Source organism: Caloenas nicobarica, chromosome 2 (genome assembly GCF_036013445.1).
Source record: "Caloenas nicobarica isolate bCalNic1 chromosome 2, bCalNic1.hap1, whole genome shotgun sequence".
NCBI lineage: Eukaryota > Metazoa > Chordata > Aves > Columbiformes > Columbidae > Caloenas > Caloenas nicobarica.
The window spans coordinates 86,361,371-86,385,267 of record NC_088246.1 but is presented as its reverse complement, the minus strand read 5'-3'; the positions used below and the strand labels follow the sequence as shown (position 1 = coordinate 86,385,267).

The 23,897-nt window shown below is 36.0% G+C and overlaps 1 protein-coding gene across 5 annotated transcripts in view; it reads right to left on the bottom strand.

Annotated features, from left to right (window-relative positions):
* The window catches only part of RETREG1 (reticulophagy regulator 1), a 70,348-nt gene that overhangs the window by 4,411 nt on the left and 42,040 nt on the right, over window positions 1-23,897 (bottom strand). For 3 of the 5 annotated variants that reach the window (XM_065627325.1, XM_065627328.1, XM_065627330.1), the window contains 5 exons: window positions 8,576-8,702; window positions 6,693-6,777; window positions 6,020-6,157; window positions 4,157-4,221; window positions 2,894-3,020 (listed from right to left, as the gene is read on the bottom strand). In XM_065627325.1, coding sequence (XP_065483397.1) covers window positions 2,894-3,020; window positions 4,157-4,221; window positions 6,020-6,157; window positions 6,693-6,777; window positions 8,576-8,702 — 542 coding nt within the window. Of the gene's footprint in view, window positions 1-2,893; window positions 3,021-4,156; window positions 4,222-6,019; window positions 6,158-6,692; window positions 6,778-8,575; window positions 8,703-11,994; window positions 12,039-20,909; window positions 21,140-23,897 lie in introns of those variants that run through there. The other 2 variants (XM_065627326.1, XM_065627327.1) reach the window with 2 other exon arrangements.

Genomic DNA, 23,897 nt, shown 5'->3' with positions numbered 1-23,897 from the left:
CCAAATGTGAAAATGCAATTAGTAAGCTTCCCTTCAAATACATTTACTAATCCAGAATGAAGGAGGCCTTCCATAGTCTTAATGGAGAGGAGCTTTGTGTTACGTCTAAAATAAAATGGTTTTGAGGTCATGAACCTACTACCACAAGTCACCTAGTATCACAACCTAACTCAGAAAGTTATTTGAGGACAATGTCTTTTTAAAATGGTATCCAGCTGTGTATGAAACAAGCCATGCAAATCTTCAGCACAGCCAGACCTAAATATACTAGCCACATGAAGTCATAAAATTTATAATGTCACAACAGGTCTTTAAACATTTTTCTTCACAATATATATAAATTACAAATATGTAAGTGTGTATGAACCTATGACAAACTTTTACAACACTTGTAGAATAAAAAGATAATGTTTAAATAAAAACGTAAAACCAAAGTAAAGATATAATTGATAACTTTTTCCCTTCTTGGTCAATGTTTGTATTAAATAGGAAACAGAAAATGGAAATTCTACAGATGACTAGGACAGTTTCACATTTTCAAGCAGAATGTAAATGAATAAAAATTAGATTTTAATGACTGCGTTAATGGCATGATATTTGTTATTATAAATGTGTAAAATATACTGACCATAGTACATGGCCTGTGGAAGAGGCCTAAATGAGCCTAAGGGAATATTTTGATCTAGTATTTGAGTGAGAAGGTAAAAAATAATCAGTTTGAACTTACTTTCTATGAAAACGAGCAATAAAAGCATTCGTAAGGGATAAGGAAATGAATCCTAACAATGTCTGGTACACCATTTTCTTCATTTTCTTTAGGAAAAACAGGCTGGGGAGGTAAGGAGGTATGAGGAGGTTGTGCTGTATGCAGAGTGGTGGCTCAAATGGACAGAGCTTTGAGAGGAGATGAGCCAGTCCTCAGATGCATCCCATCTGGTCTTGTTCTTGTGTGTATGTCCCATTTGCCGAAATGCTCCGCGGGGGAAGAAGAGTGGACGTTGTTTACTTTTCACTTGGCAAGGCCTCTAAGGCAGTTTCCCACATTACCCTTACAGCCAAGTCGGTGAGTGAATTGGGTAAGTGAACTGTAAGGTGGGTGGAAAATTGGCTGGACTGCCAGGGTCAAAGGGCTGTGGTCAGTGATACAAGGTCCAACTCGAGGCCACTTATTAGTGGTGTCTCTCAAAGGTACTGAAGCCAAGACTGTTCAATGTTTTTGTTAATGACTTAGATGACAGGATGGAGCACATTCTCAGCAAGTTCAAGGGCAGAAAGGAACTGCTCTGGGGCAGGCGTATTTGATATTCTGGAGGGCTGGGTGCCCTCGGAGGGAACAACAGGCTGGAGAAGTGAACAAGGCTGAAAAGGAACATTATGAAATTCAACAAAAGCAAATGTGAAGTCTTGCATCTGGGATGGAATAACCTGTGCAGCAGCACAGACTGGGGGCAATGAGACAGAAAGCAGCTTTCAAGAAAAAGACCTGTGGACAGCAGGTCAATGGTATGCCCTTGCAGCAAGGAAGGCCAACCATATACTGAGCTGTACTAGCAAGAGCTAAGACAGAAAGTCAATGGAAGGAATTTTCCCCCTCTATTAAGCACCTGAAAGTGCACATTTGGAGTACTTTATCCAGTTTTGACCTCTCCAGTACAAGAAAGACAATGAAAGACTGAAATGAGTCCCCTGGAGAGTCAGCATGGTTATTAGGGGTCTGGAGAACACGACATATGAGGAGATGCTGAGAGAATGGGCTTTGCTCAGCCTTAAGAGAAGGCAGCAAAGCGAGGAATCACATAGTTGTCTTTACCTAATGGGAAGGTATACGGAAGATAGGGCCTGACTCTTCTTAAAGGTGCACAGTGGAAGAATAAGAGTAAATTGACACAAGCTGGAACATGGGAAATTTTGACTCACTATAAGAAGAAACTTTTTTATCATGAGGGTGATCAAATATTGAAAAAGGCTGTCCAGGGAGCTTGCTGAATCTCTACCACTGAAGAAGCTCAAAATTCAAGTGGTCACGGCCCGGAGCAACTTGATCCAAGTTGAACATGCTTTGAATAGGAGGTTAGATTAGATGAACGACAATGGCTCATTCCAACTTACAACCCTGTGATTGTACAATGCTGTCTAGTTACAACTTGAAATATTAGCCAAATAATTTAAGTCACTAATTTGGCCTGTATAATGTTGTTAAGTAATATCACCCTACTAGTCATTTACAGCGAACTCTTCATAGAAGAGGAGAAATGCAAGATGAGCAGAACAACAAATCCACAGCTAAGATTACGCCACATTGCTGTTGCCCTTAATCTTTATTCAGGTGAAGTGAAAGCTTGGTCTGTGAAAAGTAAGAAGTTAAAGATCTGGCCAAGATCAAGATAAGTGCTGGAGAATCTTTTCCTAGTCTTAGTCTTCATGTCTCATTTAGGGTCATTGCTGGATGTCTTCATCAGCATTCTAGTAACCAAAACCTAATACCACTTTCTTTAATTGGCGGTTTAGCAATTGAAAGTATTCACTTTGTCTTCCTCAACTTTTATTTGTATAGCTTACCCACGAAAGAACTGGTACTAACTTAAAAGGTTTACTTGCTTAAAAGGTTTGGTGGAAAAGTGTGCTAAATCTGGCACTTATTGAGTATGTTGGTTTTACCCACCCCTATGTATTTATTTAGACACTTACTGCTATACTTTATTATTTCTAAGGTGAGGACAGCTCTTACACAAGATGTACCCAAAATTATACAAAACACTGGAATTAATTTTGAATTCATTTTAGGGGTGGGGAAAAACATCCCAAAAAACTTATGTCCTCAAATGTTCTAATAATTTTCAGGCAACTTACATGACTGCAATTCATCGATGAAATAAGTGAGACCATTACATACCATCAGATGTGTCTGTCTGTGGAGAATACCCCTCGGATAAATTAAAGGTCCCATTATCGGTCCAAGATACTTCTGATACATCTGTGTCAGACACTGACAGCTCTTTGGCAACAACTGCAGGACTAACCTAAATATAAAAAAGTCCCATACATGGTATTCTTATACTGAAAAAATTCACATGACAAGAAGCCAATGCTTAGATACTGAAAGAGCAGCCTCTTGCATGTCATAGCAATATAAATCATCTCTTATTTAAGCTTTAATTGTAGAAATATGAAAATAGGCATATACAATACTTAGAAGGGAAGCGGCACTCTTTGTAATAACTGAAAGCTGTATTATACTAAGGCAGCACAGAAAATTCTGATTTTTCATTCTGAAAATTATATCCTACTGTAATGAAAGCAGAATGAGCCTGCAAATACAAAATATGCATAAATGTAAAGAAATGCATAAACTTGGATCAAAAAACCCCCACCCATTATCTATCAGACAGTCAAAAAATAGCTAAATAAAAAATTTGTTATTTTTTACGAATCTATACAACAATTTAAATTATGTCAGCTAAAATTTTTTATCCCATGGGATATAACTTTTTTTTTCAGAACACAAAAACACTTTCAAAGCTATCACTGTCAAAGTCAGGCTCTATACACTACTGATCAAACACCGCATAAGAATTCCTATAAAACTGATTTTTTTTAATATGAACTAGTGTTATGATTATAATGGAAAATTATTAAGAATATTAAGAGAGAAAGAAGATATTAGAGTGTTCTCATACATGATTAGAAAGATATTTATAGATAATATACTGATTTACACTATTATTGAGAATGATCAGACAAGTGATTACAAAAGTATCTGACAAATTGTGTAGGTTTTCTATGAATGTTTCCCTTTTATATTTTAATTCGATACAAACTAACTGCAATTTCACAGTTGCAAATAAAACAGATGCCTTTGCTATTAAAGTCTAGTTTAATCACTTTACAGCCAGTACAAAATAAACACATTCTTAGTTTAGTAGGCCAAAGAAACCATTATCTTGGAGGCCTGCAGTTACAAATGCAGTACAAGTTAATTAGTATAACCCTAAAGATGGAGACTATGAATCACTTTTAAAGCACACTGCCTAGCTCAGGAACACAGCCTCCTGGGCAGATTGAAGTCTTCCACAGAAAACAGAGACAGTAGTCTAGATATTCTCTGTTATCTATACAGGTTTTAAAAGCAAGAGAGGGCCGACTGAAAAAAAGTCACCTTAGGACACAGGGCTGATATGTCTAATTCACTGTCATCTTCGGTGGGTTTTGTTTTTGCTGTTTCTGAAAGAAAAGAAAATATCTTTTACCCTACTCATGGCAACAGACTTTGAGGTTCAGTGTGCGTTCTCTGTCACGCAGCTTGTGTAGTGCAGCGAACTCTCACCTGTTGACACTGCATCATGTATGTAATATGCTACTAAGGTAAAGGAAAAAGGCTGATTGAAAGGCAGATATTTATCAAAATATATTGTGCAGCAGCTAAAGCAAAAGAGAGATTGTTGCTCTGGAAGATATTCCCACGCATTTATTTACTGAGTTTCAGAAGTCTCTGTTGCTCACCATAATATAATGTTCCCTGGCAATATATATCTATCTTTCAACCTGCACTGCAGGTACAATGCACAGTTGTAACATATCATTAAAGCAGGCAGTGTAGTTATCCCAGCACATTATTTTTACAGGAAAACATGCAATTTTCTGGATAATTGCATGTAATCTTCATTCACAAAAGCTTTCTTCTTTGCACCCTGCATTCGCAACATTTACATGCCAATACGCATACAAAGCATCCTCTGAAGTCTGGCAGAACATTGCTCCTTACAGATGAACAGAGACACAAATTTTGCCTCCTCTCTCTGTCTGAGAAGAGCCTCATGAATATTTTAAACCAACATAAGCTGAAAAACACAGTCATATTATTCTTGGTTGCCTATTTTTGCAACTTGCTATTTCCTCTCTTGTGCCAGCACGAGGGTTTGTGAACCATGTGGGGAACCCAAATGGCGAAGCAAGGTAGGGAACTTGTCTGGGTGACATTAAACCGGAGGGTCAGAGGCAGGAAAGAACAAACCTAACCCTCAACCATCTTCCCAGTGCTGGCTTATGAAATTTATGTAACAACGGTCTGATCTCTCTCTGCCAGTTTCACTTAAAAGTAGAACAAGGTAGAATAATACTTGAAAGAAAATTTTCAATGCATTATTCCTGTTTCCAACAACTACAGCATTATATGTAAGAGAAAGGGAAAATGCAGATGGTTCCTCTCATTGTGTCTAGGAACAGTACATTGTATGATGGGCTTTTATAAGAAATGCATGTTTTAAAGCAGATATGAATCCTACTGATGTAATACTAAGTAAAAAGGGCAGGCTACCTGCAAATCATGTGGCTACACCACAAAGGTTTAATTACCAAAACTGTAGCACACACGGAAAGCAAACTAAGCGTATAAATATTTTTCCTGAAAAGCTTTATTACTGAAAATCTCTAAATTTCCAGTGTTATAAATATTTTCAGGTGAGATGGCAATGTTTTGTTTTAAACTGATTTCTCTCCTTTCTAACTAAAAACTTTGATTAATTTGTTGCTACAGTCTTACTGCAGTTCTTAAATTCTTATTGAGTATTTGGGGAAGAAAATAAATTATTGTTGCTGTTGGGAGTGAAAAGAAGGCGGATGTAGGTGCTGGAAAAGAGCTCAGTCTCTTACTGAAAATGCTGTTATGTACTCTTTTTTTGTTCTTGAATGAGTCTCTCTCCTGGATAAGTTTGCCTTACCTAACAAGAGATAAGAATTGCATACTTTACAGTGAGTAGATTTTTCTGAAAACCTACAGGCAGTACATCTAATAAAGTATGAAGAGAACCATCAGTCTTGCCTTGTTTCCTTCCATGATTTTTTTTTTTACCATACTCAGACATCTGACATACATTATCACTCCTTATAAAGCTATGAACGGTTCAAAGCAAGAAATACCTTTACACTTGGCTTCACAGGACAAACCAAACTATCTGCAAGGTGAATGAAATTTTCTCTGCATGCTGAAATTCATTACTTGGGACTACACTTAATTACTCACCAGATCTCTCTTTTTTCTTCTGGTTGATATATTCCACTATTCCAAAATCTAGTTTCATCAGAAGAGTCTTAATTTTGTTGCACAATTTCTGTCCAAATTCATTGCACTTAAGGAAGGGACATAAAAAGGCACACAATACTGTGATAAAAATGAAGACAGAGAGAGAAATCGTATTGAAAAATTGCTTTATAAGAAGCTACTCGATAACAACTAAACAATGCATTAATGTAATATAACTACTAATTTTACATAATGCAATGACTTTTGCATAAAAAAGCACTCTGAAATGCCCATATCAAACAAACCGTTAATGTCAAATCCAGTTTCTAGGAGCCATTCCCACTTGTTGCAGAAAATACCACTGTATTAATACCAACTGACACCTTTTTTACTTCCAGTAAAGCACAATTGATGATCACTATATCATCTATCATTGTCTTGATTTAGTCTGATTTTCATATCTCTACCTGAGAAACGTGACTGTGCAACATTGTGACAGAATCAAGATGAAAAAACTTGTAAGCTGACTTCCATATGACACAAAACACTTGTCAGAACCTACATGTATATATGTATATATGTATGTATGTATGTGTGTATGTATAAATAAATAAATACTCTCTATACAGAAACCACATACATAAATCAAAATTGAAAAAGAGACTATACTTACACAGGACATAGGAGAGGACAACTCCAGGAATGTAACTTCCCAAGACAGTGAAAAATGTACATACACTGCAGACTAGCAGGCAAAACTGGCAAAAACATTTAAAATGGGCCATTAATACTTCCACTGTTTAAATATTTAGATCGTTTTGCAAAAGAAAAATGTTGCATGCTAAGTGAAATCTAGAATGTAGTGGAAAATGGAAGTTTGGTTTTTTAATTAGGAAATACTTCAACACATCTGGTGCAAATAAGCATCAAACAGTCCATTTTGGCTAATTAGGATGTACACCCTCTTATATTATAAAGATATGCTATTTTTATGCATTTACTGTAAAGATTTAACAAGCTCATGGTTATTGCTAGAAGTACTAGAAATTACTTCAACTTCATTACACAAAACAAGGCTAAACAGTTGATATGCAGGAAAAAAATGCAAATTACTAATTGAAATATTACAATACATACTTGCTGCACGTTTACAAAAGCAAAAAATCCTCCTGAGTAACAGTTCTCTCCCCTGCTGTGTTGCTTCATGAAACCATTTTCTTTCACATGCTGGCAAGCATTCTCTTCATGCTTGTAGGCTACTCTAGCATCCCCGCAACAACAAGACTGAGCTAAATTTTCAATATAAAACTTGAGATTAATTCTTTGCTGTGACTGAGACATATAGTGCATCTTTCACAACTGCACGATGCTGAATACAGAACTGATCTGTTGGAAGTTTACAGAAAGAACGCATTTGCTTTTGAATTGCAATAAAATGGTTCATTCAAAGAAATTTCGCACACAGCATCAGTGTCTAATTTGCTTGCAATTACAGCAGTAAAATAATGACATGGCTTAGAGAATGAGATCAGGAAAAGAAAGGAAAATGTGCTGTCAAAATTAGCTTTTCTACATCGGTATTAGATATATAATATCTTAATACACAGTTACTGTGTCACATTACTCCGTGACAAAATTATGTGATTGTGTATACTGATACCGCATTTCATTATCTCATTATACACCTACTTCTTTTAAATATAACTTTAATATCCTAAACATGCAACTTATTTTTGTATAATTTATTCATCTTTGAAATGTATTTCATCCGGATGCTCATCTGTATTTTTAGTCTAAACTAAAAATGAGTATGGTACTGCATACTTCCAATTTGCTAATTCTGAAGGGCCTGTTTGCATTAAAGATTTTATAGCAAAGTTAACTGAGATCAAGAGGGAAAAAACCTCCTAATCTCCATTTTAAATGTGTGTTTTTAGCGATACACAAATAAAAATGAAATCTACTACTGCCGTGATATACTTACGCGTTATTTATATTTTTATTTGGAAAAAAAAAGCTGCTTCACTTTTGGCGGGAACTACATAATAATCTTTTTCCTATTAGGAAAGCAGGAACATTACTCTTGCTTGCCTCTTCATGAACTGGGTTCTCAAGCTCAGTTTTTCCAGTGAAAAAACTACAAACAACTATATCTGTATAGAAGTAGCACAATAAAATACAAAGGATTCTCTTCTATCATTGAATACTTGTGCAGCTGTTTCTGAAAAGTACAATTACTTGGAAAAAATGCGTACGTTTAGGAACTGTGTACTTTTCCATTTTTTCAAGTTTTTAGTGAATTGTGATGTTTTAAATGACTGCAGAGGTTCCAGCAGCTGTAGGGGGAGGGACTGTACTGATATAAACTTTACTGGGGGCAGCCTTGCTCAGTGATGACCTACCTCTGTTCTGCATATGAAAAAGTTAGCAGAAACTCATGTCTGAATGTATCATAATGTGTATTCTCTTCCCCCCCTCCGCCTTTTTAAAAAAATAATCTATCTCACCTTTTTATTAAACAGTATCAAACTGTTAACCTTACTTGGGAGTGCTTACCTTGCCAGGGTTTTGTTCCTTGAAGTGGGACATTTCTTGAAGAAATACAAAGAAATTCATCAGTGTTTCTGAAATGCACTGATTTATTCTGGGTCTGTAGTCTTGCCTGGAATTGATGACTTTCCAGCTGAGTAAAACAAACAAAAATACCCAACAACTTTGGTTATAGCTCATATGAAAGTTGAAACTGGTTGAAAACATCATGTTGTAAAGCTACTGCCTCCAGCGACCCAATGGCTGCTGCTATGCTACAGAAACCTGTGTTTCCGCATATTTTATATTGGGCTAATTTTATCTTTTTTAATTAAAAAAAAAAATCATAGAATCATAGAATAGTTTGGGTTGGAAGGCACCTTCAAAGGTCATCTAGTCCAACCCCCTGCCATGAGCAGGGACATCTTCAACTAGATCAGGTTGCTCAGAGCCCCGTCCAGCCTGGCCTGGGATGTCTCCAGGGATGGGGCATCTACCACCTCTCTGGGCAACCTGGGCCAGTGTCTCACCACCTGCTCAGTAGTAGCAATTCTCAGTCCATACAACCAATTACAGAAGAAATTACTGCTTATTTACTCTGGCCATATGAAAACACTGAGTTCAAGGCACAGCTGTCATATAAATCAAGCAAGCCCAAACTTGTTTCTTATTTTTTTCTTAAAAATTATACCACAGTACTTTTCATTGCCGCAGGATGGCCATACATATTTATATGTTTAATGCATATAATCCTTGTACTTTTTCTTTTCTATTTTTTGTCTTGTTCTGCAAAGTCTGATGATCTGTAAGAGATTGTTATCCAACTTAGAAAAAAAGAAATGACTTTTGCAGTCAATGTTTACATTCATTTCCTTACTGAATTTTTATTTTTCTATTAAATTGAAACGACTGTTTCTAAAGCTTAGCTTATGACTGTACCAAAGAATTTGCTGAAAAACATGAGAACACATATGTATCTAATTTGGGGCTGATCAGTTTAGACAAGGTACTGTTTAAATGATCATATCATATACTTTTTTGGAGTAGACAAAACATCTACAACAAGGATGTTTTATGAAAAAAAAACAAATGAAAGGAAAAACATACATGGGCCAGTCAAAGTCAAATCAAACTGGTACAAAGTATGGATGTACCATGATGTAAATATTCAGAAGATGACTTTTACAGGGCTATCTTTTGCATAATTCAGTGCTCAGTACATACACTTTTGATCACAGTGAACGCAAGTAAGCCATAAACAATCTCATAGTCACTTTACTTGCATACATAATCTATTAAATGTCCAATACATCACTGCAATAATAGTAACATTTTGTCATAGGTGGGTCAAATTACAGGATAAATCAAAACCTACCCTATGATAAAAAGGGAATGTACAAGGGTCAGTGTGCAGCAATAAGGACGTAGACTGTCAGATCAAACTGCCAACTCATATTTCCAAATAATTACTCCTCTACTTATCTACTAAAACACCACAAGGCCCTGTTAGCAGTTCTTCTCGTTATTCAGAATACAAGTGCCCTCTGATAGTTCCCTGAGACAACTTAAATTTTAGCAAACATCAGCGATTGATGAGATTTTTGCTGTTTAAACTTCACCTTGTATGAACTTAATGTTCAAAGTAATATTGAAACATTTGCCATAATATTAAGAATAACAATATAAAGGTTGGGGGTTTTTTTGCAGTGAACAAAAGACTATAAAAAAAAATTATCATGACTTGTAAAAATACCTGTAGTGATTAGAGCTTCCACATTAATATTATCCTTGTTCAACAACTGATTGCCTAGTCATTTTAATTGGCACATATTGTAAAAGTTAAAAGCCATCATGAGTGCTCAGACTTCTCTCAGTTGAAAGCTGGTTAGTAGTTGCTTTTGTCTGTCTTCTCTACTGAGAACACACACATAACCTACCCTTGCTGTACTGTACTTTGTTAGCTATGATTTAATGTTCATTCTTACTAATAAGGCACCATTATGTTTTAGGGTATGAAGTTGTTTATGTCTCTTATGTCCTGATACAAGGAAAGCCATGAAGATCTCAAATTTTTGAATGTATGTTTGTATTTTTGTGAGCCATTAGTGATACTGATGCGCACGTACAACAGCCCTGATGTCCACAAGCTATCAAGACTCCTGGCTCAGGTGTTACTTTGGAGGTTTGTTCTCGTGACAGACAAAATGCTGCACATTTAAAATAAGAGTACTGCTTTTTAATTTCCTTAATACACAACATTTTTCAAAACGAATGTGGATCCCTATACAGCAAATTTAACCCTGCCAAAACAGGCTTATTTTTCTTCACAAATATTTTGTAGATTCCTTAGAATTAGTTCACAAACTTTCAGGAACCGACAAATCAAAAGTTGTTTTTTTTAAAAGTGCTTTAAAAAAATTGCTTCCTCATGTTATTTTTACTTTTTCAGTCTATAAAGCAAAAGTGTACAGTAATGTTTTTAAATGGGCATGAGTTCACACCCCACATGCACCAAGAACTGCAATGCAGATCTTTCTAGCAGGAACAACTGGTTTACTTACACAGCCCAAGGAGATAATGGTTGAAAGAAAATGGATTTGACTTCTGGAAGTGATTTACACATATAACTGCACTGGACTACAACAGATACATTGATTTTTCCTAAAAAGATATGCTTCTGACTTGCTTCTCTTTGCAGAGCTGGGGCTACATGCTGATAGTCCACTCAAAGTGAACTGATCTCTCACATGGCAGCGAGCAAGATATAATGACATAGCACTGGAGGGATGGTTATTAAAAGGGTCAAGTGGCTTAAATTAGGCAGAAGCTTTGATCTCTGAATCATGATAGCAAGTAAAATAATGTAGTCTGCACTGTTTATTACATTATAGCATCAAATGAAAAGTTGGGGATTACATTATCACCTCAGATTTCTGGTCACAGATTAATAACAAAACCAGGCAAATGATAGGTAACTATATATATAAATGTCTATTTCATTTTATTTTCCAACTATAAAAGACCTCTATTTATAACTTTTCAGTTGTATAACCCAAAAGATATGTCACTTCTATTTTACAAATGATGATAAAAAGAGAAAGTGAACTCAGAATTTCAAATCCAATGTCTCAGGAAAAAGAACACTATACTTAAGTTCTCCTTAAAATCTTTACCTTGCATTTCAGCCAAACCTCAGACAGCATGTCTGACATACAATTCAGCAAGGTCTAAAGCCCCTTTTTCTTACAATTACAAATTCTTGCTCTCATTTCTCCTGAACACACAGGATAAGAGGATTTGGGGCTGATGCTGAATTGTAGACTTTGGTCCAACTGCTGCCCACATTTAAATTTGTGAATTTTTACATACTTATATCTAAGCCAGGAATAAGTCTTTTCCTCCCACATATGTTATCCATTTTCATCCTACAGGGGAATGTTACACACCTTTTTCTTCTTTTGTACTGCAGACACATTGATTACTTGGAACCAGCTCTGCTAACATAATGGGGGTTAACTACCTTCTCCTGTTTTCAGACACATAGTCTGAGCAGCTTAATTTTTGTGAAAAAGTCAGGAATAATTTAGTCTAAAATGTCTAGTGAAACACACATGGAGAAACTTCATCTTTCTCTAGGCCTATATTCAGCTACTGTAGGGCAACTTCACCACGAGGTGGTGACACAGCCACATCAGTATCAGAGCAAGGTCTGGGAGCCACATCATACAGAACATAAATAGCATGCATGGGGGATTCATATGCAAACTATCAGATGCACAGTGAAGCGCACAACAGGACTTAAAAAAACCCTAGTATTTCACCCACAGTGTAAAACTACTTAAAGTTTAAAAGCCAAATTGTTGCCCTATTCCTGACTTTATTATACTATTTATAGTATTGTAGTAGTGTGATTTCCTCTTACATTACAGCTTTTGTAAACCATTCTGCAGCATTAATAATATGTATTTTAAGAGTAGCTTCTTTATTCTAGGCTTGAAAACTATATTATGACAGTATTCTGAATTACAACATCATTTTATAGGCTGTATTCCCATCCTTTATTTAAAATTTTTGACAATCATGATGGAACTTTGTGGAAGCCTGAAGAAAGAAAATGGATAGGCCTCAGGCCTACTATCAAAATAGAGCATTGAAATACATAGGACAATTGTAGATAGTTGGCTTACTAACTTCAAGTTAATTGCAAAAATGGAGGGGGAGGGGGGAAGATGAAAGCATAAACTACAATAATAATGCAAACTATTTTCATATTGGTAACTACCAACAGAAAGACAGTATGGGTTAAAGAGGAGGAGATACAATAAGGCACACCAGGATAACTACGAACAATTCAAAACGAACATGCAAATCATGCAGAAAAATTGCACATTTGCAGGGAAAGTTCTCTGGAGTTGCTTCTCTTGGTTGTTAATAATGCTTTCTTTTGCCAAGTTTAAAAGATGATGAAAGTATGAGCTGCAGTGCAGATAAAATGTATTGCAAAATGCTTTGGTGCTGTGGTTCATATGCGGTGCATTGACAAAGAAGCAGCCAAGCAAGAAGAGTGGATTGCACAGGCGAAGTTTGCTTCAAAACACTACAAACCCCCTATTAAGTTTGTCCTGCAAAAGAATACTTGGCAGTTTCTTGTAGGCCACAAGAAAACATGAGACACCTTTGTCACTTCTACTACAGCAACACTTTTCTATTTTACAAGGAACACCAGGGACTATTTTGAAGTCTTATTCTGATATTGGGTAACTAGTGGTGTAAGAAAGTCATCTTGCTGATCTTGCACATGCTGCTGCTTCTTGTTCACTAAATTGCCAGCCCCGGTAACATCTGTCCCTTGTCCCCAGAGCTCACTGGAGTGGCAGCGCTACCCAGAGGGGACAGCAACAGAGACCCTGGTGAAGGGGGAGTGAGAATGAAAGGGGGTACAATGTGTATTTGTACATATGCAAAGATAGAGAGGTTATGTTATGCCCTTGTAGAAACAGAGATAAACATTAAGCTTGCGTTAGATTAGAAGCTGACAGACACATAACAATGCACATCCCAGATGGATTTATTTTTCCATGATCACATTTAGAGACAAAAAGGAAAACAAGAAGATACATGAAGTGATGCAGATGATGAACATGGAGTGCACCACATCAGTTGACCAAGAAAATAAAAAAACTATTTCAGCATAATATTAGTGAAGTTACTTACAGTACCTTAATAAATTACTTAAATATGAACTCTATACTTCCTGCCAAAACAGCTTTTGGGACTCCTGTCCAGGTGCTTCTTTGATGATATAAGCAGCCAACTCTCTCTGAACACCCTCAAAGGGTTTTGTGCACAATTTAGAAAGAATAAAATTCTGTGCTCCTATCACTTATACTGAGTTAGATGTAAAGTACCACACCTCTATTCCAGAACTACTGTCAGTAAGACTGAAGGTGTTCAGAGAGAAAATTAATTATTCATATCCTTCTGACTACCTATGGCATTGTTTCTAAAACTGGGCGAATGTATAAACTGTTACTTAGTAGCTTCAAAAAAACCCCAAAAACCAAAAAACAAACACCACCCAAAAATGAAGAAAAAACAAACAAAACCAAAACAAACAAACAAAACAAACAAAACAAAAAGAAAAAAAAAGAAAAAAACAAACCACCAAACACAAAACCACCAACCACAACACCCTCCCGGCCCAGATGCTTCAACCCATCATAGTCACAAACTCCGGCCAGAAGAGTCAGTGGCATTACATTCTCTAAAAATGACTGATGGTGTCATGCTCTCATTTTGTATCTAGACATCTGTTCAAGTAAAGCCCCGTCACATTTCTCTCGTAAAGGTCAGTAGCTCTCATGTTACTGGTTTAAAGATCTCTTCGTGATGTGCTGGATTTTTTAAATTATGTGTACACAGTTTTATATGTATCTTCACGGAGATACACTACTCAGAACTGCAGCAGTGACAAAGTACACCATGATGTGGTGGATCTGAAGGATTGCACCTACATAAACAAAGAGTTAGTAATTACAGAGCTTCTAAACCTTCTCAATTTCCCAACTGTCACCACACACGCTTGAAACCTGTGCAGACTCTGTAATTTTAAGGGTAACTTAGAACTTACTAGTCAAGGTGGAAGAGCTGAAAGTTATACTCTCAAAGATATGTAAATCAAAATATAGGTAATGTGGCTATTTTGTAGTCTTTTTAAAAGTAATATTTAGAGTTTATAGAACTATACAGCTGTACAGGATATGGATATCTAAGGACAAACCTCATAGGCAACGAGGAAGTTAAGCATGAAACTTGAATAAATAAAATCAAGTGTGTAAACTGTTAGCAAAACCCAATCAGCAGAGATTTCACAGGTCTCTCCTGCGAGGAGAGCAATCACCACAACGCAGAAAGGAGTGAATATAATGATTCAGTTACCCTTCTTTGAAACAAATATTTTTATATCTGAAGACCTATGCAAAATATATTTTTTAAAATATGTCTTCTAAGTTATTCAGGTACGGAGATAACAGATACAAAATAGTATTTAGGAAAAAAAAGTTTGTGAAAAACTTTTTTTTTTTTTACATTTAAATTTCAGGTGACCACACACTCAAAATGATAGTAACCGTCCTTCTTTCTCTCCAAAATATAAAGTAGTGTAAAAAGCACATTTTGCAGTTAAGTATATTGAAGTCCCAATGGCAAAACCTCTAAAATCTACCACTGAACTAACTGTGTGGTAGAAAACAACGCAATATTGATTAGACTTATTGTAACACAATGTAACAAACTTGTGCATGTTATGTGCACTACATGGAAAGATGCAATAGCAAGCACCACTGAACTCACAGCATAGCATCTTAATGACCTTCGTGGCTAAATTAAAAGGTGATTATGTAGAATTGTGCTTTATCCTGTGCTACTTTTAGATGCTATGCAATCATTAAGTATACTAAAATAATTATATTTGTGTCATGTGGCTATGACCAAGTCAACAAGACTTGCAATTTAAATGAATCACTGGGGCACCATGTAAAATCCTGCTTGCTTCAGAGCCCCACGGAAGGATGCTGCATCACTGAAAGGACAAGGAACACAGGAAGCATCCACAAATACACTCTTCTCTCAAACTTGAGGGACAACCTTCATCTACAACCATTTTGCTACAAACTCTACAAAGCTTTTCTAACAGAAATCTCTCCAGCCTGTAGACATCCATATGCAATTTATTTCCCTTTGCTAATCTGTAGGTGCTGCAGAGCTTCAGGCTTTCACCACCACACAATATTGTGGCAAACATTCTTTAACCAATCACATTTGACATGCCTTCAATGTTAAGCCTTGGGCACAACTGGAATCTCTAAGATTTACAAAGTTAAACAGATTTTATTTCTAAATTGAAGCTGGAGAATGTAGTTATCAACCTTAAAGAGTAACTTACATTTCCCAATCCAAACATCTCCTTTAATTATCATCTCTCCTGTAGTTCAAATACATCATTTCTAAGACCTAAATGAATTCCGTAAATACCATGCAATGTTGCTTTTCAAGCTTTTAAAGTGTTTTCTTTCTTACGTCATCTATCTTCATTTGACATTCGAATTTTGTGCTTTTTATTAACAGTGAGTCGGTCCAATTTGCTGTTACTGTTTCTTTCAGGGGAAGGTGTGCAATAAAAAGCTGTGAAATCAGATGTATTTCAGATTTTTATTGAACTCTAACCCTAACCCCAAATCCTAACTCCTAACCCTAACCATGATGATTTTAATATATTACTTGTACAGTAATAGTACTGAAAAATATTATTGGTCAAGAAATAAAAGGGGCATTTGATGAGGTTGGATGGGTTTTTCTCAATGGACTGAACAGTAAACTGGTCAGGACATACGACTTTCAATAAAATATAATATGACAAATCTTTCATCCCTGACTCTATACACTTCTTGCACAGCGTGTTAAACTAAAGTCATAATGGTATTTTCTTCTCTTCAACTCATATGGAAACATTTTACCACTGGTGCTCTGCTAAACAATATCAATCCCATAAAAGAAGGTATTTGTTTCTTATATTACTAGTCAAGGATCAATTTCTGAAAATGAAAGCAATTCTGTTGTTATAAAAATACACTCCAGTGTTTTGCAAAGGGATAGGGGAACTCATCTGGTCCTACAGGTTGCTTAAAAAAAAACCTAAACAAAAGAAACAAACCCATTACTACCAGGATTTTATTTTGGAGGGAATGTGTTCATTTCTTCTACTCAAACATAGCATCAGTCATCTTATAAAGTCTTAATAAGGAACTGTATTGTCTTTCTTTAGCTCATCAGATACAAACTGGTTAACTCCCAACTTTTTTGAAGGTGATTCCAGTACACAAGTTCCCCGACACAGCAGAACATTCTAAAGGTCATTCAGCTTTTTGCTGAAAGTCCTGCTAAAATAAAATATACTCCAACTAATTTTGAGGCATTTCATTGTCCAACTCTTCTAGATAGACTCTTCTAAGGAAACCAACGGAGCAGCTCCCAGGGGAAACCCCTGCTTTGACCCGCACTGCTCTTGTCCAGCGCCCCTGCGGAGAACACCAGCTGCTGCAGCTCGAGGTCATTCAAAATGTGAAATGTGATCTGATAGTCAAGTGCTATTAGTTCAAAGTCATGACTCAGTCAATAAGCGTACGTTTCTTAAATGCTTCTTTGCATGAAAATTGAGTGTTTCAGCACCACATAAATACTATTACAGATTTGCTTTCTGTTTAGCAAAGACTATAATGCTATTACTATGTGCTCTTGTCTTTTTACCAAGACAGAACAAAGGTCAGGATCTTCCAAGTCAGCTTCCCATTTGTAACAAAAACTTGTGATACAAACCAGACGTTTATTACAATATTTTTGTTCAGAAAGATAACGAAGTCCTGTTTCTACCAATAGGAGCATGAAGTTCTGTTAACAGAACTTTAAACAGCTCTGCCCAGCTGTTGGAAGCAATTCTTTCACATTTATTTTGCTTCTGCAAAGACACCACTTTTAACCCTTTCTCACAAACTGAATTCATTTTCCTCCTTTGGTCTCCACATTCTTCAGCTGGGATACTCCTGGTTCAAGGCCTCTCAAAGTCAAACACCTAGGAAAGATGAGCTGAGCATTCCTGAGTTACAGAGCAGCTGCACAACAAAGGAAAAATGGATACTTTCAACTCACAAAAACATGCAAATGACTTTTTGTGTAACAGGGTAAGGTGGCTTTAAATCTGTCTGTGCAAAACTTCATCCTGATTCTTTGCGCCACGTTTTAATGTATTTAGTGTGAGCAGGAGATCGCTTACTTTGATGCATTACTGAGAGTTCCTGGCATGAGCTAACCACTCGTCGCCTACTTTTGTGCATTGAATTCAATCATAAAAACAAATCAAATACCTTCCACTTTATTAACTAATACTACCTGAAGAAACAAATATTTTTATATAATTACAAATCAGCATGCTTTGAGTAACTAAATAACACACAGATTTGACTTTAAACTGGATCTCCATTTTTCTAAGTCCAAGCACATACTGATGAAGGTCATGCAGTGCAAGACTGTAGTTCAGAAACAACTAGTTCAAAATAACGTAGCTTTCTCTACCATTTTTATTCAAGTCATAAAAGGTTCCTGCCTAACAGTTTAGTGCACCATCCTTTTCAATAATAGGCAAGTGACAGCAATTAGAATAACATTGTTCTGATAGAGGAAGCTAGACATTGGTATCTCTTTGAAGCACCTACAGCCAGATGCTTCTATCACTTCAGGACAGATTATTCACAGTATTTTTTATACATTCTTGACCATCATTAGGTTCCTTATGAGTTGCAATTTTTTTTTTTTTTTTTTAATAAATGATACCATCTTACACCAAAACTATGGGGGACCTGATGATAAAAAATACTAAGGGAAAATATTTTCCTTGTGCTAAACTGTTTTCAGTCCTTGACCTTCGACCACATCTTTCCTCACTGTTCTCGATCTGCTACTGCTCAGGATCATATGACAAAACAAAACACAAGTTATGAGTGGGTACCTAATCTTCACAACTCTTAGCTGTTTTGCCAAACTTACTAAGAAGTATTTGTGCATATGTTCATTTACTTATCATACATTTAAATTCACAGTATGACTCACAGACTATTGACCAATGCCACAACTTTAACTACGATGTTATAAACTCCATGAAATACACTTGTGATGCAATATTACATATTTTCTGAAGTAGGACATGAGCTCAAGACGGGAGAGGATCTAAGAACTATTTGTTTGCATCTGACAAGGAGCTACAAGGAGTGTAGTGTGCTTAGACTAGTCAGTGGACAAATCTCATTCTACAGCTTCTACAAAAATACCACTGCCCTCCTTTTTTAATAAATATAGCAGCAGCTTTGATTCAGTGTACCCTCAAAATTACCCCATTATTTGTGCAGGTACATTACTATCTCTTCTTTTGCAATTCTAAAATGCATTGCTCCAGTATAGTTCCCATATTACTCCAGTATAGCTCACATAGCTTCCCCTTCTATTCCCCCCTGTTTAACTTGGATGAAAATGTTCTGATGCTTTTTCATTTATTATTATGCTTTTTCAGGCTGTTGCTTTAGAAACGTTGACCCTTTTTGTTTAAAAACAAAACAAATTACTTTGATTCATAAAAAGAGAAGGCTTGGAATTTTAGGCCTAGTTATTACTTCTGTTTAACTGCCAAAGCTCACTACAAGCCTTTATAGAGAAAGGACTGTGAACAAAGGAACTTAGATACCACGGAGCTTGTATTTCTTGCATTCTTTTACACTGCTCCTTTTTTATTCCCCAAATCTGAATTTTGACTTTTTTTTTTTCCAAATTATTTTTCTTCTCAGCTGGTAAGATTTTCTCCCATCTTGATTAAAAAAAACAAAAACAAAACAAATACATTTTCAAGGAAAAATATAACCTTTACAAAATTGATTCAAAAGAAAGAAAAAGTGATTATGATCTGAAACCCTTTTTTTTTTTTTTTTTTTTAAGTGTCATGCACATTGCTGTTTTCCTGTACTGAAAAATATGCAATTTAACAAACTGAAGATCCAGCTAAACATTTTTAAATGGATAGCAGTTAACATTTTGATGGCTAGCAGTAATGAGTCGGCATTTCTTTAAAAATAAAAGAAAAAAATGCTACCTCCTACTACTAATACTTTTAATCTATGTCAAGCATAGGGCATAACTTAGATCCCTGCAAAAGGAAATGCGTAGGTGACCCCACCCTTGCAGAGACCCAATTATGCCACCGGGGGGCCCACTCACCCACACTCACCCCGACAAGGTGACCATACCTGAATATTCTGATCTACAATAGACAAACTGAAACGTCTTCTGTATTTCATTTAGCTTACAACACCACATTGACATGCACATTCGAAAAAACATCCACATAAATGTTCAAATTTAAATCTAACTAGAAAAAAACCAAATCCCAACCCAGGATGAAATGCTCACTTCTGATTCTTGTAATTTCTTAAATTTGCCTCTATATTCTGGCATCTTGTTAACTAACTTCAAAAAGAAGAAATTCTATTTCCACACACATGATTTTTTTTCCATATCAAATATTTTATGATCACCATTTTAGAGCCAAGATTTTGATTAGCATCAAGACAGTAAAAATCATAATTATGGAAAGACCATGTGGACTTGAGGAAATGTAAATTATAAACTCTGTCATAGCCAAATATCAATAACATCTACTTTTAAGAAAAAAATCTGTCTAGTTAGCTAAATTTAAATTAGTGCATTTATTTCACAAGAATGTGCTGGATCATATTTGAGAAAACAGTATTTCTTCAATTGTTGTTTAGATCCAACTGCTTTCTTCTTGTACTGGTCATGGGTTTTGTAAGCTACTTAAGATAAAAGCTGAACTTCAGAAAGACAGGCATACCTCAAAGGGACACAGTGCCCTATCTCACAGTAATGAGTTATGGTTCTGTCAGTTAACATGGCTCCAACTAAACTACTTGTCCCTCTGACATTTTCAAGCTTGTAAGTTGTCACACGGCTGGGAAAAGTGACCAGGTAGAAACCACCCAGTACTTTCTCCCCTTCAGCTTTAGCTTAAGAAACACCTCAGAGCTGTACTACTTAAACTCTCTGCAGACATTAAGATCTAATACTTCTCTCCCAAGAAGCCTTAGATTAACATTACAGGCAAACCCCTCAGGAATTTGATGAGCTGTTATACCACAGAGCAAACTGATTTTAGGCTGAGAACTCAGGAGCACACACAGATCAATCACACAAAGCCTCGGTCCGTCCCGCGCTGCAGAAGCCCATCAGAATCAACGTACGGTACCTTTCATCTTGTCCCAGATCTTCACTGTCTGGCATTTCAGATGGAAAAGGGAATTTTCTTTCTCTCTCTACCAATCTAGATAATCCAGGCAACAATCTTCTATCTGTTTTGTGTTTTGGAAGTGACCACCTGGGCCCCTGTCCTGTTCGCCGCAGAGAAGAGCACTCCTTGCTCGGAGAGCAAATGTTTACAGGACATCCTAAGTGCCCGCTGGTCTTGAATGAAGTTCAGAGCGTTTGGCTTTGATTGGCCGAGGCTATAAATAAACAGGTCGTGACTCACCTCACACACTATGACAGGGTGTTTGGTAGCAAGCACAGCCAAAAGCAAAACAGTTGTGTGTTGGTTTGTTTGTTTGTTTGTTTTTTCTTTTCGTCATGTGAGGGAGAATCACCACCAGTTAGTACATTTTATTTTTCTGCTTCCACTGGCAATCTTCCTTAACGTCTCCCATTTTCCTCAGGTCTAAATGAGCAGCAGCCAAAATGATAGGAAGCCAAATGACACAAACTGTGAAGTAACACACTTAAAAATACAAGAGCAAAGAGCTTACTGCAACTGTAAAAATATCCTTTTTTTACCTCCCCACAAAGTGTCAGTCATGAGCTGTCGGAAAAGCAAGAGTCTTCTCCATTGACTAAATTCAGACATAAAATAAAAACTTAGCAATTATTTTCAAATAAGGAATAGGAAAACCAGTTTTCAATTAAGATTAATGCATTTATAATATAATAATATATTATTATATTATAATATATTTATAATATATTATATAATTATAATATATAAAATAATATATAATATAATATATGTAATATATTGTATAAAATATAATATATAATATATAATATAATATAAAAATAATATAATTATAATATATTAATATATTATAATATAATAATATAAGATTAATGCAAAGATTAATAAATTTAAGTTCCAATTCCAAGCTTGTCTGCCACCAGCAGTCTCAGCTGTCATTGGGGTATCAGCAAATTCTACTGGAAGAGTCCTTGAAATGAAAGTATGCCAACAGGAGGAGGTTTTCTGCCAAAACACTTCTAATGCCTCTGTGAACAACCTGAAGTGAACCGACAAATTCACTTTCCTCATACTGCTTTTTGCTGTGTGCATGACAAGGATTCTGTCACTCCAGCCACACCAGCTACATCTCTATTAATTTTCAACACCCCAGCAACCTTATCTGTGCTGATGAAACTCTGTCACACAGCCTAAGACTCCAAGGATGACACATGTAGGTTGTTCAGCACCACTCCTTCATGTGGTTTCCTTCTTCCATTAAACAGCTTGACCTATTGTTCTTCATGTATTTTCAAACTAATATTACATCCAGAGATCTTCACATAGCAATCTTTTTTTCTAGGAGAGAAACCAGCAAGATTTAGACCCGCCTCTCCTGAATGAGATAGTAGGAACTGTCCTGGGGATGTCACATCTTTTAAAAAAAAAAAAAAAAAAAAAGTAAATCTGGAACAACAGGTATGCCGGATTAAAAAACAAGCATCCCATACCTTTCATTTGGTAAGATGTATTTGGTGCATTGTGGGTAATGCATCATTCACTGGAAAGCTGCTTAACTTTCAAAACTACAAAAGACTCCATCTTTTCTTCCTATTTTAATATAAAGTGCTTCAACATTACTAGTAAGATCTAGATAAAAATTGCATGATTTACATATACAGTGTGAGTACCTGAATTAACAAAATGATCTCAGGAAATGGTGAGAAAACGAAACAAAACAGGAACACTGGCTATCTGTGAATGCTAGGTTCCTTAACTCTTGTCCCAACATTCCAATCAGTTCCTTTTTCCTTTCCTTAATCTCATCTAATCTTCCGTGTTCATCCAATTCCTCAGTCTTTCACAAGACATGTCCTTCTTGAAGCAGTTTAACCATACTGGACTTTTAAAAGGAAGAAGAGAGAAGAAAACCAGGAATAAAGTCCTATATCTAAATTATGCAAGGCAATATATAAATATATATTAATAAATGTCCTGCCCTACTCAAGAGGGACGTTCCATGGTCACCTACACCTGCATATTCCAATAGCATCCTCTCTTCTTTCTTCTTTTCTTTCTCTACTTCTGAGAGTTATAGCTGAAATAATTGGAGCTGCATTTCCATCAAGCTTACCTTAAAATAACAGCGCTGTTAAATTCAAAACTCTTAATGAATAAAATGGTTTTGTGTGACAGCTTCATTTTCAGATTAAAATTCTGAAGTCCTCTAATTAGGAAAAGAATCAAAAGAAATAACTGACAACTGCAAACACACAAAAGCATTAAATGTAGCATCAAAAATGAAAGCACACCAAACAAAACCCTTGTGCAACCTCTGTTGCTTTTGTTTGTATACATCCATTGCAATATAGTCTTACGTAGCCATGTGCATTTATTACGTAAAATGACTTTTTAGAAAAAAAATACTCCTTTTTAATGCATTTGATGATCACACTCAGCAGCTGAAAAGCTTTCAGGACCGTGACCATCCCTGTATTTCAGTCTTGGAACTCCATATACTCCAAACTCTTCGAGTATGACTTTGGACTGTTCATATCTTTGTCTCTGTAAACAGTTCTCACCGCTACAGCAGAAAATTGTTCATTGTTTAGTTTTACAATTCCTTAGAACTTCTCTCCAGCCCTCGGTGAGATAAGGAGAATAATATCACCTTATTTACTTACTGATAAGCAATTCCTGGAAAGATTAGGTTCAAAAGTGTCTACTAAATGAGTACTTCTCTGAAATGTCAAGGACCTGTTAATTTGGAAGTAGAGCATTTAAAAAACACTTCAGTACTCAAAAACTAGTTTCTTGCTGGTATCCACACCTCATCAGTTTTGCAAATAAGACTTCAGAACAGCATGAGCGCATAATTAGCACAACAGCAATCACACTAAAGCATTTCGCTTAGTATCACAAAGACAATTATCTAGAAAATTAATCACAATTTTTTGAGCAGTCTGAATT